Genomic DNA, 16,708 nt, shown 5'->3' on the forward strand with positions numbered 1-16,708 from the left:
GGTGGGAGAAGGGGGGGACAAAGGAAAGCACTGCACAGTTAGGAAAACTGGAGAGGGTATTTTTTTTTTTTAATTGAATCAAATTATTTATGTTTGGCAAAGAAGGCTGGCAAATGAGGCCACTATAAACCAGCATAGCACAGAATTCCTTTCCGTATTATATAGAGCTGTTAAAGGGAAATGTTTCGGCACTATTTAAATATTATCTAATTTCCAATAAAAACCGGACAAAATCAATGCAGCCTCAGGACAAGTTTATATTTCACTGGGTGGCAGTTTTTAAAGGAGATCTGGTCCAGCGGCGGCTGCTCGGCTGGCTCTGCTCATGCAATTGCAGCCTCAAAAGTTGTTTTGGGGGGGTGCAAAGCATTATCCCCCACCACCACCTCCACGGCACACCAGGGCGGGGGGGGCATGTTAATCCTGCATCTGACCCCCTCGCTCAGCCACCAGCCGCATAACTGGGCAGCGCTGTCACATGGAAGGGGGGAGGTATGGGGGGTGGGGGGGGGAGAGTGCTGGAAATATAAACGTAGGGACGTTTTGGCGACAGGTTGGCTGTTTGCAAGGTGACACCTGGCTCGGAGAGAGGAGCTCAAACCTCCCACCCCGCGCTGCCCGGCCGGGGATGGTGGCCTGGGGACAAGAGCAAACGTCGCCCCGGAGAGCCACCCTCACGCCGCCGTCCCTCCAAGGTAGGCTTGGGCAGCCCATGGTTTATCTCCTGGCGTGGTGGGCTCTCCATCCCGCCTGCCCACCCCCTGGTCCCCCGACTGTGGGCACAGCATCCCCTCCCCACGGCGCCGAGGGGGACACGGCCGTTGCCCCATCGCAGGGAGCTCTGCCACTCGGCCAGCTCGTTTTAATTATTTTGGGGGGTAAAGGATGTGGGGTGAGGGGGAGTTGGTGCAAGCTTTAAGTCTGTCAGGCATTGCCATCCACACTTGAAAGCAGCTGGAGGAGGCAGAGCCGCAGGCTGCCAGCCCTCGGGCTCCTTCATCACACTGGAAATTTCCCTGGGAAAAAAAGAAAAAGAAAAAAAAACGTAAAAATAAAAATAAATAACAGCGTTCCCCGCTGCCGGAGGGCGGCTGTAAATCACAGCGATGGCACCGGGAGCTCTCAGCACGGACACATCTGGACGCGCTGGACTTTTTTAAGGCAGGCTCCCGGGGTTTTTTGAGCTGGCAGGGCAAGTTATTATGGGCTGAAATCTCCCCGGTGCGAGGACTAAGTTGTTATGCGGCAGCTCAACCTGGGGAATGAGCTCGCGCTGAAGTCATTTTGCTTCTGCGTATCCTGCTCTTCCGTGTGCCAGCAACGAGTTTTCCTCATAATGTGAAGCCAGCGCAGACAATTTAAGTCATTATTAATAGATACACTTGATCTGAGGAAGTAAAATGCTTAATGTTTTGTTAAATGAGGTGTACTCTGCAAACAGTCGGATGTGGGGAGAAGGTTAAGACACTACCCCCGCGTTAGAGATTAATGAGTGCGAGGGTACTGCTAATGAAGTGCTCGTCCTCGCCAGCACCTAGGGCCCGAGCCTGCGGAGGAACATCTCTGCTCAAGTAAGGACACATAAGGACCATCCCAGGTTTAATTGGCTGCAGGATCAGTCCCTTGGATCCTCGAGGCGTGGGGACTGGGATGCTCGAGGTGACATGCCCAAGGCTGTGGCAGTGGCAGAGCAAAGGTGGGAGGGGGGTTGGTGGGTCCCAGCCTCCCCCCAGCACCCAAAATCTCTGCCCGAAGGTGACAGGTAGTTTATAAGCAGTCAAAACCCCCTGTTCTCCTTCTAAACACAAGCAGGGACTTCTCCCCCTCTCCTGGCCAGCCCCAGGATTCTCCACAGGGGTCCTGGCTGCCAGCTCTTCTCGGCAGTAAATCACTCCCGCCTGGACGGCTGCGTTTCCCTTCAAACCATGGGAATATTGTTTCATCCTGACATCACTTTCCACTCATCGGTGGAAAAAGCACTTGACTTGGCTGGCAGGAGCTCAGGCGCTTACATATCTGTGCCACTCAGCTACAAGAGGACTTCTTCTTCCTGCTCTTGCTGGCCCTGGCTATTTTTAACCCTCTCCTTCAGCAACGCTGTTAATCCTGTCATTACCGCGACCCGAGAAAGCGAGTGTCGTATGCAAATAGGCACTGATTAAAAGGCTCAGGAGAAGGGGTCACAGGGTATTTCAACACGCTCTCCACAGCGGTTTAACGCCACACGCATACACACACACCCCCGTTGCAAAATTAGTCCCCGTCTGATGGAGAAGGTCTAGACTCCCCACTAAATATACCCGGCTGCCGGGGAGGGGGGGTGGTCTGTGCCGCAGGAAGGCCATCCCCTGGGTGGGAGCGAGGGCACATGGAGGCAGGCTTCCTCCAACGCCGCCGCAAAAATGTTTCAGGATGGCTAACAAGCGGAGGGGGAAAGGGAGCCAGGGGCTGTGAAAACACCACCCACCACAAGTCCCTGGGGAAAACAATCCCAGCCTGTGCCTCTCCCTGGGGCTCCACACCTCCTCCTGCGCCAGCCGAGGGACCCCAGGGGATAACGAGGCCGTTTTTCATCCCAAAACAATGCTTTTAGGAGGTGGTTCAGTGGATACCAGAAGGGCGAAGGGAGCAGAACAGGAACAAGTGGTAAAAGAAGAGAGAAAGGTGATGGGAGCTGGAGGTTCACACCAACTGAGCAGTTGTAGGCAGCCAGCCAGGTGGGAAGGCCACCCTTGAGTACGGCAGGCGAAGCAAAACAGGAAAGACCACATAAATTGACCCTAAATTAGCTCCCGCTGCAGCTGCTCATCAACAGGGACCTCAAGGAAGGGGGTCCTTTACACAAGGACTCCAAGTTAGACCTCCCCCAGCTCAGTGCAACCCCATCCTGGATGGACACACCGTGGCATTTTTTGTGGCTCCACGCTGTCCCCCATGGCCTCCAGGGCCAGGTGGTTGGATGTCATAGAATCATAGAGTAGAATCCTAGAATGTGTTGGGTTGGAAGGGACCTTTAAAGGCCATCTAGTCCAACCCCCCTGCAGTGAGCAGGGACACCTTTAACTAGATCAGGTTGCTCAGAACCTCATCAAGCCTGGCCCTGAACCTCTCCAGGGATGGGGTTAGGGAAGCAGCCGTGCTGAGAAACCTCAGCTGGCTCTTGCAATACAGATGTGTTGGCACAAGGATGCTCATGGTCACCTGCAGAAGCCCAGCAAGGTCCCCGCTTGCAGGGGGCTACGGAGAAGGTCCCAAACTTCTTCCAGGCCCAGGATGACTCCACATGGAGGGAGCCACGAAGTGTTCCAGCAATGCCTCCACAACTGGTCGCTTCGATATAGTTTAACACCTTCCCGAGATCTGCTTTGATCACGTTCTATTCCCCGGGGAGGTGGGGTGGGAGGGCTGGCAGGCGGCGGGAGTTGTGTCACCCAGAGCCTGGGGCTGGTGGCAAAGCCACCAAGTCACGAGACGAGGAGGTCTAATTCTCGTCCCCGCGGACTTCACCCGTGACCTTGAGGAAAGGAGCCACAGGCCCGGGGGCAGCGGGAGCCAGGGACGCTCCGCTGGCATCCCTCCCTGTGCTTAAATGGCAGCAGAGGCTGAGCGCTTTCTCTCTCCTATACAAGGCAGCAGCGGTGAGAGTGGCCACGCCCCCCCCCACCCCCCCGCCAAAGCCCCAAGACTGGGGGGGGGTTGTACCTCGCTGGCCTTTGCCAAGTGCTTTGCATCCCTGCGGGGATGTGCCAGCATGCCAGCCTGCGTCTTGTTGGCCGCTGGCACGCTGCCCAGATTTTTCCATAGGGCAGCCACGAGACTGGAAACAGGTATGAGCCCATTAAAGGGAAAAAAAAAAAAATAAAAATACCATGCTAGGCAGAGAAAAAAAAAAAAAAAAAAAAAAAACAAAACAAAAAACATTTTCTCGGAGCACACAACTATGATTATACGGGGTCGGGCAGATGGGAGCTGACTAAATAATTTTTTTTTTTTCTTCCTTTTTTACAGCTCCTGAATTCTAGGCACTGTTTCCCTCCCAGCCTAAACACCCGTATCCCAAGCTGCTGCCTGCAATTAAATCAGCAATTTAATCCAGGAGGTGCTGCAGCAACACAGCCCGCTGACCGATTGACCCTCATTGTATCGTGTGCCTGTTATCACCTGACCCCTCCGAGTTATAAATACAACAACAATAGAGCCTTAACTGGATTATAATTAGACAATGAGCCCAGGAGGATGGAAACAATGAACTATAAAAGCCTGTCGATCCTCCCAGCTAGGACCTACGCACACGGGAAGCACTGGAATGGGTGAATTACCGGGACCTGTAACAGAAAAGCTACAGATTTCCCCCAAATTGGATTCGGCACATCCTCTAACGGCTCACGCTCCCGCCACCAAGTATTACACAGCCCTGGTCACGGGAGACCTGAGGACCCTCGAGATCCTGACTGACCGATACTATCAAGATGTCAACCTGGTTTTTGAGATCAATAAAAATGAGCTGGAGTGGCAGGTGAAAAGCCAAGCCTCTTATGGACTCTCAGGTACTTCTCCTTTAAAGGCCAGTCCAGAAAAATTTAAAAAAAAAAAAATCCAGGTATTTACTAACCCTAAAAACAGAGAGGTGCGGTGCATTTAAGCGCCTAACGCTGCTTTTATAGAGGCTGTTCCCGAGGCGGCTGGTTGCTGGTTAGCTGCCTGTGCCCTGCAGACTTAGGCATAAGCATTCAGAACTTTCTTTTAGTATTTTCTCCTCTTCTGCACATACTAACCCACCGGAGGGGCAGGGAAGTTTAAGAAATGCATGTCCACATGGTTTTTCCAGGTTGGGATGGGGCACTCCATGACTTAGGCATGCTTGCAAGAGGGCTCGTAGCCCAGATTCCCCGTGCAGGGGCTCAGAAAGAGCAGCCTGGTCCTATCTGGCAGGAAGGAGACGCTCCCAGGGTAGCGGTACCTGGTTCCTCCCGACCCCAGATGGGTACCGCAGCCCCAGATGCTCAGCAGGCACTGTGCATCTGTGGATAGCCCCGGAGCTGCCAGGAAATGTCCTTTCCTTTGCTCCAGCCAAATCCAAACCTAACGCATCCCACGCTCAGCCTGGTGCAGGTGGGGAATTCACGAGCTGCCTTTTTAGCTCCTGCCAGCAAGGTCTTGCACGCAGGGTCTCCTGTGCAGCTGGTTGTGGGTAAGGTATTGGTTTACCCACCTCGTGCCATCTGAAATTCTGCTCCTGGATGTTGACTCAGCGGGGTAGTTTTTCTTCCCGTCTTGCCAAGAGCGCTCAGAGCAGCCACCGGCTGTAACCAGGCTCTTCGAAATACCTAAAGATGCCAGGGAGCTAAAAGAAAAACATGGAAGAAGCAGTGTCTTGATGTGATTTATTGGCAAGGCTGGCGCAGAGGGGACGGCAACCCAGCGGGTCAGCCCCAGGCATCAGCCCCGCTCCCTCCTCCTCTTCCTCCCTGCAGGGCTGTGGTCGCTGGAGTACAAGCAGGAGTTGACCACCCCGCTTTGCCTCGCCGCCCGCTGGGGTCACACCACCTGCCTGCGCCATCTCCTCCGCCGACGGGCCGACCCCGACCTGGCGCCGGGGGGGCGTGGGCCCCTGCATGAAGCCTGCCTGGGGGGTCACACCGACTGCGTGGAGCTGCTGCTGGAGCACAAGGCTGATCCCAACCTGCGGAGCGATGAGGGCCTGGCCCCGCTGCACCTCTGCACCACCCAAGACTCCCTGGGGTAAGGACAGGGTCCCCCATCAGCATGCTCCCGCCCCCCGCCCCTCAGCTGATAACCTCCCTCCGCATCCCCTGCACGCAGAACCCAGCGCTTTTGTTTCTGTGGGGTGCAAAAATTATGCCGCGATCCCTGGCAAGGCTTCCCACATACTCCCACATCTCCCGGCTGTATCAGCTGCCGCGGCACATGCAGCACAGATCAAAAAGGGACATTTTGGTGCCAGGAACGTTGCACAGCCCAGGTCTCCTTCCCATGGACAGGAGCAATGCAGCCCAGCTCCACATGCTTTTCCTTCCTCCCCTTTTGTGATGATTTATCCCAAAAATCACTATGTCCCACATCCCAGGTCCAGCGCGCTTTCCCCCAGGAGATGCTGAGGATGGGTCCAGTCACGGGCCACACAGGTCACCCCAACCTCCTGCACCCCTCAGCCCGTGCTGACCCCATCTGCAAGGGATGCCAGTGCCCATAAGGGCTCCCACTCCTCCTAAAATCCCAGCCCCAGGGCTGTAACGAAGGGATGAAGTCTGCGGGATGGGGAGCGATCCTCCAACCTCCTCAACACCCCCCCAACACACAAGCCACATACAGGTCCACCTTGGTTTATAGTTGGAGCTAAGGCTCGGCCACGGGCATCTGCTCCCTTCTCACCTTGGATCAGCATCACGCAGAGATGAGTATAAACATTGCCTCGAAAAATAAGCTTTTCATGCACACGTGTAGGATTTTAAGTGCCTAAATCATTAGACTTAAGGAACTGGGTTTTTGCTGTTTGGGTTTTTTTGCAGTTTTGGGGTGGGTTTTTTTTTGTTTTTTAAATAAGGAGATCAGCCCCTTGATATCCTGATGAAACTGCGTAGGGCCGTAGCGAATTTCATCGCCTGCCAGCTTCAGCAAAAAGCCACCCTGGCTTCAATCCTCTCCCCTTTGGGCAGGCAGCAAGCTGAACTAGGAGTAGGTGGTGAAGGCAAGGCTGCCATTACGGATCCGATGTGCCGTGGGCCAGCAGTCAGGGAAAGGGCCCTGCAAAAGAATAGCAGCTAAAGACGAAAAGGTTCGCAGGCGTAAATATCTTGAGCCCGGCTTATAAATACAAGTCTCTGCAAGATGGCAAAAAGAAAAAAAAATTAAGTATCAATCAAATTCTCTTCCAGCCAAAAATCTAAGGATTAATCAAACGCATCCTTGGTGCAATGAGGGTTGGAAGGAGAGGGATGAGTAAGGGAGGGTGCTACCAGCAGCCCTCATCATTAATTTTTTTTTTTTTTTTTTTTTTAAATTCCTTCACCTGAGCTCCCTTTTGACCTTAAAGCCTTCAGTCTCCAAACCCCAAGCCATCCTAAAAGCCACAGGGAGGTATTTTAGGCTTCACTCTCGCCCCATAGAGATGGGGCATGGAAACCAACCTGGTGCATGGAGAGGACCCCATGGCCCACAGAGGTCCAGGTGTCCTGGTTTTGACCAAGTGCTTCCCAGCGTGGGGGTGGAAAAAGTGTTATATATATTTATATTAAAATTAAGCCACCATCACCAATTTATATGTTATTTCTCCCAGAAGGATGGAGGGAGATGGCAGGTGAGCCAGCAAACTGCGACGCGGGGATCAGACAGACGCAATGTGGAAACAGCTGAGTTATAAGCCCTTGAATATTGGGGCTTTATAATGGAAATGCTGAGAGACCCTTAACTACGCTACCTGGCGCTACGGGGGCTTCTACAATAACTAAGCCAACTCCCTTGAAAGATCAAAAATTAATAGACATTTCAGACAGGTTTTGAGGTTTCGACCACTGCTTTTCAATCGCAAAGACTTTGCTAAAGTTAGAGACTGAGGAGGTCAAGCTTTAGGTAACACAAACATTTCCTCTTTGATTAGGGGGAGACTACTTTACCTTGCCTTTTTTTTTTTATTATTTTATTTTTTTTTTCATTGAGTAGTAGATTTTAGGTCATCCTTAATTTTTTACTGACAATAAAGAGCAGGTCATTGACCTACATAGAGAGCTATTTTATTTTTCTCCCTCTCGATAACAATGGCCAGAACACCTATGTGCCAGGTTCTTCTGTATTCCTATATACTCGGCAATTCACCATGGGGGCAGGACTTAAAACCTTTGAGCCTCTCAGTGACTGGGATAAAAAAAAATTATCTGGGCTTCCTTCCAGCCATTTGAGCTTCAGAATCCATGAGATTTCAACAAAAAGGATATCAGAGCTTTAATCTAGGAGCTTTTTGAAGAGATGGGAAAAAAAAAAGTTCCAGTAAAGTTCAGTCTTACCTTCTTCACTTTAGGAGCTGTTCATGCCAACGTCGGCCTATTTAGTAGAGTTCCTCTCCTTGACCTCTTTTTTACAGCAGAGATAATTAACATGGTGGGGTAAGATGAGTCTCTAAATTCACTGCACTCTCTCCCTGGCGCTCTCCTGTTTCCCTCTTAAAGCCGGGATGATTAAAGGAGTTTGCCTTTATTGGCACCCCGAAAAAAAAAAAAATAAAAATAATTGAGGGGGAGAGGAAGAGTTTCAACTCTCCCGGCGGTGGCGGGGGGAAGAGCAGGCATGGGGCGGTGGGAAGGCACATCGTGGGGATGCGGGACGCAGCCCCCGCCTCCCATCGCGGTGCCCACAGCAGAAGGGATGGCGGACGCTACCGCGTTTGTGGAGTCCTCCTCCTTCAGATCTGCGAGTCAGAAAAAGCTCTCTGAAGATGGCAGGTTTCCCATGCAACCAGGGAGAGCTTGCCTGGAGAGAAATCCCCCAGGGCTCACCTTCCTCGGCCTTCCATGGATGGAAGAGGGCTTAGTCAAGCTAAGGGATGAGAAAAGAAGATGTTACCCCTGCCTCTGCGCAACTTCGGCTTATGGCTGAGTGATACCCTTGCATTCATGTCTTCAAGCTTTCTCTGCACCCTGGGAGCCCGAAACTGGAGTTGTCTTCTGGCTCCCACCCTCCAGCTCTGAGGGATGGGAGGTAGACGGTGAGGTGAGGCAATGCAGGAGGAGACTCGGTGTCCAAGGGGGCTCCGTGCAAGAAACGATGGGGTAGGGAGCAGCCAGCTCGAGAAGACAGGACAGATTTTCCTTAGGGGGTGTTGGATGAGGATAGCTCATCGGGGGAGGAATTAGCAGAAAAAAAGAAGCAAAGCAGGAAGGCAGGTACCTAAAAAGGCAACGCTCTCAAGATAGCAAGGCTCCCAAATGCCAGGGAGATGGGCATTAAGCCACCATTGGTGGATCCAGCCCCTACGGCTATTCCAGCATCGGCCCAGGCACGCTGTACTTTTGGCTGCGGGAAGGAAGCGTTACTACAAATAAAAAAAGACCACGGATTTTAAAAGCCAGCATTTAGCATCATCTGGTGCTAAGCCTCATCCTCTGCTCTATTTAGTGTTGCTAAAATACAAAACTCGGAGCCTTTGGAGCCATCATTTCGGGAAGTCGTCCCCCCCCACACCAGGGAAGACCAGCTCCTTAATGGGTCCTGAGCGAGAAATAGAGAGGACAAAAGCAGACAGAGCACAAAACAAGGCCTGACCCTGCTCTTTGGAGAAGCTGCTTCCCAAGTTGGAAGTTGCCAAAACGAGGGCTCAGACAGCCGTGTATCCACAGCTCAGGAATCCTTGGGGTGCAGAGAGTGATGCTCCTGGGCCGGTGGTCACCCTGCGGCGACAGAGCTGTCCCCACGCCGGCACAACCAGCCCCCACCACGACCAACCCTCGGCACTGACATTGCCACGGTTCACCTCTGGGCTTGTGATTTTCATCTTTTAAAGAAAAACAGGTTTCGTTTCTCCTTCTTTCAGGAAATTAATAAGAATAACCCTTGCACTCAGAGCCAGGCTTGGGAAATGCTGGGGTTTCCCCCCCCCCCCCCCCTTATCGAGATCAATCCTGCAATAAATCACAGACAGATCGGAAGACGGTCACTCAGATGCCACGAAAAACAACCAAGCGAAGGATGGGAAAGCCTCACTCCAGCCCCAGGGAGGGGATAAAAACACAAACAGGAGATTTCTTCCTTAAGAAAACTGAGTGCCTGAGCAGGATTTTGGGACAGGAATTTTCCTCCAGCCTCTGCTGCCCCAACCTCCTGCTCCTCCTGCTGGTTATTCATCACATCCCAGTTCAAGCTAAATCCCACTTTCCCAGCCTGGGCATTTTTCATCCCAAGCTGAGCGGCATCCCGCCGGGACGCTGGCAGCCGTGGCCAGTGGGAGTTGTCCTGGCAGTGGGAGGGCAGAGGAGGGCAACGGGCACATCCTGACCGACGTAGCACTGACGTCCGCCCCGAATATATTGATGGGCGAAGAAGGAAAAAAGAAACAACCCAAATCACTTTATCCCACTTATTTGAGCCAGGATCCCAGTGCAAGGCGAACTTGCGGTACTAACACCAGTTATCACAAATCAGTGAGACTTTGACCTAATGAGTGACTTGCCCAAGCAAGGGAACATTCAGGTTTCTTATCCATCACGCTCAAATGAGTTAGGAAGAGCTTGGAAGTGAGTTTGAACCAGTCAAAATTTGGCTTAGCTGTGCGCCAGGGTGGCTTTTGAGGACTTGGCTCCAGGGGTATCACTGCCACCAGTGAGCTGCTTGGCCAGGTCAATGGGACCAGGCTGGATGGAAAACAAACTGGTTTGCTTTGCCACCCTGCGTCTGAATTTCTGCTGAACTAAACGTCCAGCTCCTTGCGATATTCCCAGAAAATCGGAGAGAAGCCCTCAAAAAATAACAAGGGCTAGCCGACCCTTTTTTAACAGGAATTTAGTCTGATCTGATGGTGAACAACAGGGCGTTGATAAAAAAAAAAAAAAAAAAAAACCACCACACACACAGCAAGAAGCTAGAAATGCTGGCAAAGTGTTGGAGTGTATGAGTTCATCGGCAGAGATTAGAAACTAAAATAAGAGCATGTAGCCAGGAAATATGAGCGGCATCTACCCAGCGCCTGCTGGCGCCCCGTACATCCAAACAGGAGCCGCATGCTCCTTATGGGGGCCCACCATTTCCATTAACTGGAGCAGATCACCCCTTATTTATAGCTCCTCATTAACACTCCCTCTTTGCCGAGGGAGGAGCATCCAGGGCGGGGAAACTCAATATAAACCGTCTTGGATTTCTTCCAACAAATTAGCCATTGAACTTGGTAACAAGTGAGAATTACCCTCCAGCAAAACAGCATCTGGGAAGGGTGGCGTTACCATACTGGTATCTCTAGAAGAATATTTGGGATGTCTAGCAGGAGGCCAAGAGGAACTGAACTCCCATCCTGCTCTGGGTAGGAGAAAAATCCCATGGCAGAGCGAGGATGCTGGGCTGGAGGGCCTGGGCTCATCTCTTGGCTTTGCTGGGCAACCCATGATGTACCTACCACCCTTTGACTGGAAATCAAGGGCAGGGGAATATTCCCTCTCGCTTGCCCATGCGGATGTAAACCTTCAGCCCGGGCTACCTGGATGCACAGCGCTTGCCAAAACCGGCACGGTGCTTATGCTCAGGGTCTCTAGGCACAGCCGCCTCCCTCTGTTGCCTGGGAAGGGGCAGAGATGCTTGAAACGTGATCTATAAAAAGAAGAAAAAAAAAAAAAAAAGGGGGGGGGGATATTTTTCTCCTGGACTAGGCTGCTGCATGTTTTGCACCCAAGTCAGAAATATGTTTTTTTCCATTTTTCCCTGCAGAGCGATCCCTTGGGTTGCCCCAAATACTTTGTTTTAGGGTGCCAGAGCTAACTGTGACCTCCAGATTAAGCTAACCTAGAGAGGTCCCAAGAGAGTCATTATAATTAGGGCTACAAACGCTGCCAAGGGCGGACAAGACCAGTAAACACGACCGAGGCGCAGTGTGATTTTCTTCAGCGACAGACCCCCTGCAACAAAGTTTTACCCACCAGCAAGCACCAAAACCCACCTCAGCAAGATAAGCCATTGCTTGAGAAAGAGATTCAGCATGTTTTAGAGCAAAAAGGGAACTGCAGAGGAAGAATCTGAGGGTTTGGGGGCTGGCACAACCCCACGCTCAATCCGCTCACCCACAAGCGCATCCCCGGGGTAAGCCTCCAGCGAGGTCCAGTGTGAGCTGGCAGCATCTAGGAACGTTAGACCTGCAAAGGCTGCAGAAATAGCCTGTCCCCACAGATCCTGCAGGGTTGTTGGGGTTTTTTTGTTTGTTTTTTTTTTTTTCCCTGGCAAACTCAGTCTTGATACGCACGGGAAAAGCGGCCTGAGGAGGTATTTGCAGACATTCACTGCCAAGGACGGTGAATGTCTCACCAGCTCCTACCAAATCTTAGAGGAGGTGATGCTGCAGGTCTAGAAAGATACAAGATGATTATTATTATTATTACTACTGCTATTTTCTTATTATTATTTTCCCTACATATATTAGCATTCATCTGGGCCAGGAAAAAACAGCAACGCCCTGGCACCATCCTTCCTCCTCTTCTTCCCCATCCCTCCTGCGGAAGGGATCAGGCTGGGACCCCGCTCCCCCACAGCTCCCCCTCACTTTGCTTCTGTATCAGCCCAGAACCTCTCGCAGGGCTCTGGGTGATACCCGAGCTAACAGAAAAGCTTATTAGAGGAAAATAAAACAGGCAGGGGTTTAAAGGTTGATAAACCTCCCTAGACTCCAGCCAGCCACTGCTCAGGTTTCCTGAAGGACCACGCTTCCCACCTCCCCAGCAGCCTCTCTTAGGAAACACGAGCTTGCCATGTTTTCAAGGTCTTGCTGGGACAGCACGTGGGGCTCTCCCCCCTCCAAAAAATAACTCGTCCGCACCACAACGGTGAGCTCAGCCTCACACACTGACCCAGCCACCACCAGCCCTGCCCAGCCAGTGACATTGAGCCGTGAGACAGGCCCCGGCAGCTCCCGGCGGGAGATGGAGCAGTCACTTTGATTCATTCAGACTGGCTGATCACATCCGTTTACTCACATACGGACCAAAAAAAAAAAAAAACCAACACCAAACAAACCACAAACATGTAACAAACCCATCAGGGCATACCAGGCATCTTTAACCCCTGTCTGCTGTCAGAAGGATGCAGGTGAAAAGCTCTGATGGGAACTGGTGTTCCTGCTCCACAGCAGCCACGACCCCTCTCTGCAGCCATGCACAGTGATGCGAGGGGGAAGGAGAGGTAGAAGCAATGATTTGGGATGGGAAGGATTGCTTACTTTGATTTATTCCTCCTGGGAAGTGCAGGTGCTGCCGCTCCATCGTTACTGGGTGCCAAACAACACGGCAAGACTTTGCAGTTTCTGCAGACTTTAACAATCTGCAAAGGTGTTTCTTTTCAAGACAGGTGGAAAACACGATCCTTCAGTCCTCTCTGGGGTGGGAGCCCAATGCAGGCATTTGAGTCCCTTAAGGGGAGAAGAGGAATCCATTTTTACACCCAAGCAAACCCACGCCAAGCTCTTCTGCTGCACAGAGGCGCTACCAAGGGTTTCCCTCCGTGTCAGCTCAGCCCCAGCAGAGATTAAGGTGGAGGCAGCAGTTTGGGATGTTTTCAGCTGTGAAACTCTTGGATGTCAGCCAAGGGGTGGGATTGTGTAGATCATCTCCATAACACCCCAGGGCTGCGGCCATGCCGGGAGATGAAACTGCAGCTGACAGATTGATGGCAGGAAGGGGTCCCTCACCCTAAAATCAATGGCATGAACGGACCAATCACTCTGTGTGTCCTCATCATGGCTAGATGCGTCCTGCAACCCTCACCTGGCCAGGAGAGACCTGGCAGGTATGGCTAACCACAGGCACCCGTCCCAGTGCTGCCCAACAATTTCTACAGCTGCGACAAGGATCACCATTCCCTGGTGGGTCCAGGATGGTCAAGGTGGCCGAAGATGGTCAAGGTCAATCAAGGTAGTCAAGCATGGTCAAAGATGACCATTCATGAATGACGATGGTCAAGGTAGTCAAGGATGATCAGGGATGACCATTGATGAATGATGCTGGTCAAGAGCAAGAGGGTGACATTGCCCAAAGCACTACTGCCATGGTGGGCACCAGAGCACAAAGTCACCCTCCTCAGTCTCTGCTGCTCCTTCCCAAAACTCTTGAGTGCCACAACTCCCATGGGAGCCCAGCTGCAGCCTGATCCCCATCCTCACCCCATTCCATCTCCCACCCCATTGTCCCCTGTGGCTCCCACTCCAGCCCATGCCCCCCAAAAGCCATCCAGGTGGTGCACCCCCAAGCCTCCCCGTCTCTTTGCAGATGCGCCAAGCTCCTGCTAAGACACAGGGCCATCGTTGACCTGCCCAGTGAGGACGGGGGGGAGACGGCACTGCACGTGGCAGCCAGGCATTGCCTCTATGACCATGCCCGTCTCTACTTGCGGCATGGGGCGTGCGTCGACGCGCGCAGCGCACGGGAGGAGACGGCCCTCGGCATCCTCTGCGGGCAGGCACCGGACACTGGCGAGGTCTGCCTGCAGTTTTGCCGGCTGCTGGCTGCCCACGGCGCTGACATCGATGCCCGGGATGAGACACGGAGGAGCCCCTTGCACAAGGCGTGCGGGGCCGCCAACGCCAGTCTGGCGGGCTTCCTCCTGCGGCGCGGGGCCGATGTCAACGCCATCGACTACAATGGCGTCTCCCCGCTGGGCTGCGCCCTGCAAAGCGCCGCCTTCAAGAGGGAGCTGCGGCCCCACCTCGCAATCCAGCTGCTGCTCAACCACGGCTCCCAGAAGATATGGCCCCCCGCCTTCGTCAAGGTACTGACCCCAAAACAGCCCCTGCGCACCCCCTCACACCTGGGATTTTGCAATTGGGGTTGGGATGCTTCGGGAAATAAAAAGCCGAGGGGTTGGGAGGGTTTGGGAGAGCCTCCCAATCCGGGCAGGGAGAGGGGACCATGGCATCAGGGTTGGTGATGCTGCTGGGAATGATGGAAATGAAAACACCCGTGGGGAAAAGCAGGCAGGGCAAAGGACGGGATGCAGCTAGAACAGGTGGAGAGGACCGGCAAGGAGGATTTTTCTCCTGTCTGGGGATGTCAATGACAGGCTTGGTACATCAGCCATCAGTGCAGCCGCCTTATGGCTCTGCATTTCATTGATTTTACATCAAACAATAAAGAAAATATTATCCTGGCTTAGCACGCACGAGGCAAAAATGTAAATAAGAAGCAAGGGCCACATCCAGAGGAAGATGTGTCACAGCAAGGCAGGTCTTCCCACCACTTCACAGATGGAGAATGATCTCCAAAGTGTGCCAGGACAAACCCTTCACCTGCCTTGTACCAACACGGGACTGTCCCAGCCTGGACCGTGGTGGGGTGGGACGAGCCTCAGCTGCAGCAGGTGGATGCTCGGCCCCTCTGGAACGTGCACCTCAGTCTGAACCCCCCCTCCTGTCACCCACATCTAGGTGCTGAAGTCCTGCGCGGCCGTGCCAGAGATCATTGAAGTCCTCTTCAATTCCTACTCGCAAATCCACATCTCCGAGAAGTGGGCCGAGGCCGTGCCAGAGGAGGTGTTACAGGTGAGACAGCGCTGGTGTTTTGGCAGGGATGGATGAGCCTCAAGGAGGGGATTTTACCCACTGAGCTGCCTTTTTTTTTTTTTCCACATCCAAACTTCATTGGGGGTGGTGGGGGGAAATGAATAGTCCTCAAAGCACTGCCGCGCACTCAATTCATCTCAGCAGCTTTGCATCCCTTTATCTCCATCAACACCCCGTTCCTGCCCCTGGCCTGCAATCCCAGCATCTGGAAGTGACCCGGGAGCCAGCCCACTGCCCGGTGGGAGCCCACACCACTAATTGTGGTTTTAAAAGGCTTGTCCCCAGCCGTGAGACAGGTAGAGCCAGCCTGCTCTTGAGTGAGCTCGGGTGGCTGCCTTGGCCGCGCAGGTTAGCTGGGCTGTGAGGGAGGATGGCTGCTGAAACGCAAATAAAGCTCTTCAGCACGTTCTAGGGGATGGGAGAAATGATTTTTATTCCCAGCCAGGATAAGGCTGAGGCTGCACAGACCAATCCTGCTTTGTTTCCCCCTCTTAGAAACAAGCAGGTCTCTTCCGCGGCGGCTCGAATGCTTTCTGCAGGGATGCTGGGAGCGAAAGCATCGTCCCCAGACGCTGCCTGCAGTGGGGCTGGGCTCCTTCTCGTGTGCTTCCACAGGAGAGTTCCTCACCCAGCCTTTGCTAGCGGGAGCCGCCGTTGTGCACGGATCCCTAACCCACAGGCAAACATCGCTGAGGGGTTTCTTACCTCCTCCCCTTAGATATTGATCTCCAAAGTCTCTCTGGCTTGTTTGGCTTAATCAGGAGCTAAATAACCAAAACCACCTGATGCTCATGTGTTTTCTCTCCCCCCTCTCTTTGCAGCAGCACCAGCTATTCTACGAGTCCTTTTTCCGGCTGGCGGGCACAGTCCGGTCCCTGCAACATTTATGCCGCTCCACCATTCGGAAAAAGTTTGGCAGCAAATGCCACTGCCTTATCCCCTTGCTGCCGGTGCCCAAGCCTTTGCACGATTACCTGCTGCTAAAGCCCGAAGGAGTCGTGCTTTGAAGGGCCAAGAGGAGCCCACCGAGGTCTGTCGTCTCGTCCCCCCCTCCCCGTACCTCGTCCTCCCTCGGTGCAGCACCAGCAGCATCCATTTCTGTCAGCTGAGCGAAGGAGCGCCGGTTTTCATGATAGATGGTTGTTTTTCAGGGATTTATAACGTAACTAAAATGTGCTTTCGGCTGTAACTTTGTATAGATTTTTTTCTAATTGTGTTTTAAATAGATTATAAAGAGTAATAAAATGATTAGTAGCTGTTAACGGGCGTGCTGCGGATATGAATAATATTCATTATAAAGGATCTCTACAAAGCGGCGGGGCTCCTCAGGTGTGCAAAGGCGAGCATGCACAGCAGACGACTAAAATCAGCCCACGTGGGCATCAAATCCCTTGGGATAGATCTCCCTTGAGTGGCACGAGCAGAACTGGGACCAGAGGTGCATCGTGGCCA

At 52.8% G+C, this 16,708-nt stretch overlaps 1 protein-coding gene across 2 annotated transcripts; it reads left to right on the forward strand.

The window, feature by feature from the left end:
- Positions 1–557: 557 nt before the first annotated feature.
- Positions 558–16,494, forward strand: ASB18 (ankyrin repeat and SOCS box containing 18). Of its 2 annotated transcripts, none has more exons than XM_063342187.1 (6): positions 558–695; positions 4,009–4,547; positions 5,475–5,742; positions 13,968–14,466; positions 15,122–15,235; positions 16,078–16,494. In XM_063342187.1, the coding sequence occupies exons 2-6, from the start codon at positions 4,307–4,309 to the stop codon at positions 16,261–16,263; spliced, it is 1,308 nt and encodes a 435-aa protein (XP_063198257.1). In that variant the 5' UTR covers positions 558–695; positions 4,009–4,306; the 3' UTR covers positions 16,264–16,494. The 2 variants fall into 2 exon arrangements, with proteins under 2 accessions (XP_063198257.1, XP_063198258.1); XM_063342188.1 differs by having other exon boundaries at positions 16,081–16,494.
- The last annotated feature ends 214 nt before the right edge of the window (positions 16,495–16,708 follow it).

Source organism: Chroicocephalus ridibundus, chromosome 7, assembly GCF_963924245.1.
Source record: "Chroicocephalus ridibundus chromosome 7, bChrRid1.1, whole genome shotgun sequence".
Taxonomy (NCBI): domain Eukaryota; kingdom Metazoa; phylum Chordata; class Aves; order Charadriiformes; family Laridae; genus Chroicocephalus; species Chroicocephalus ridibundus.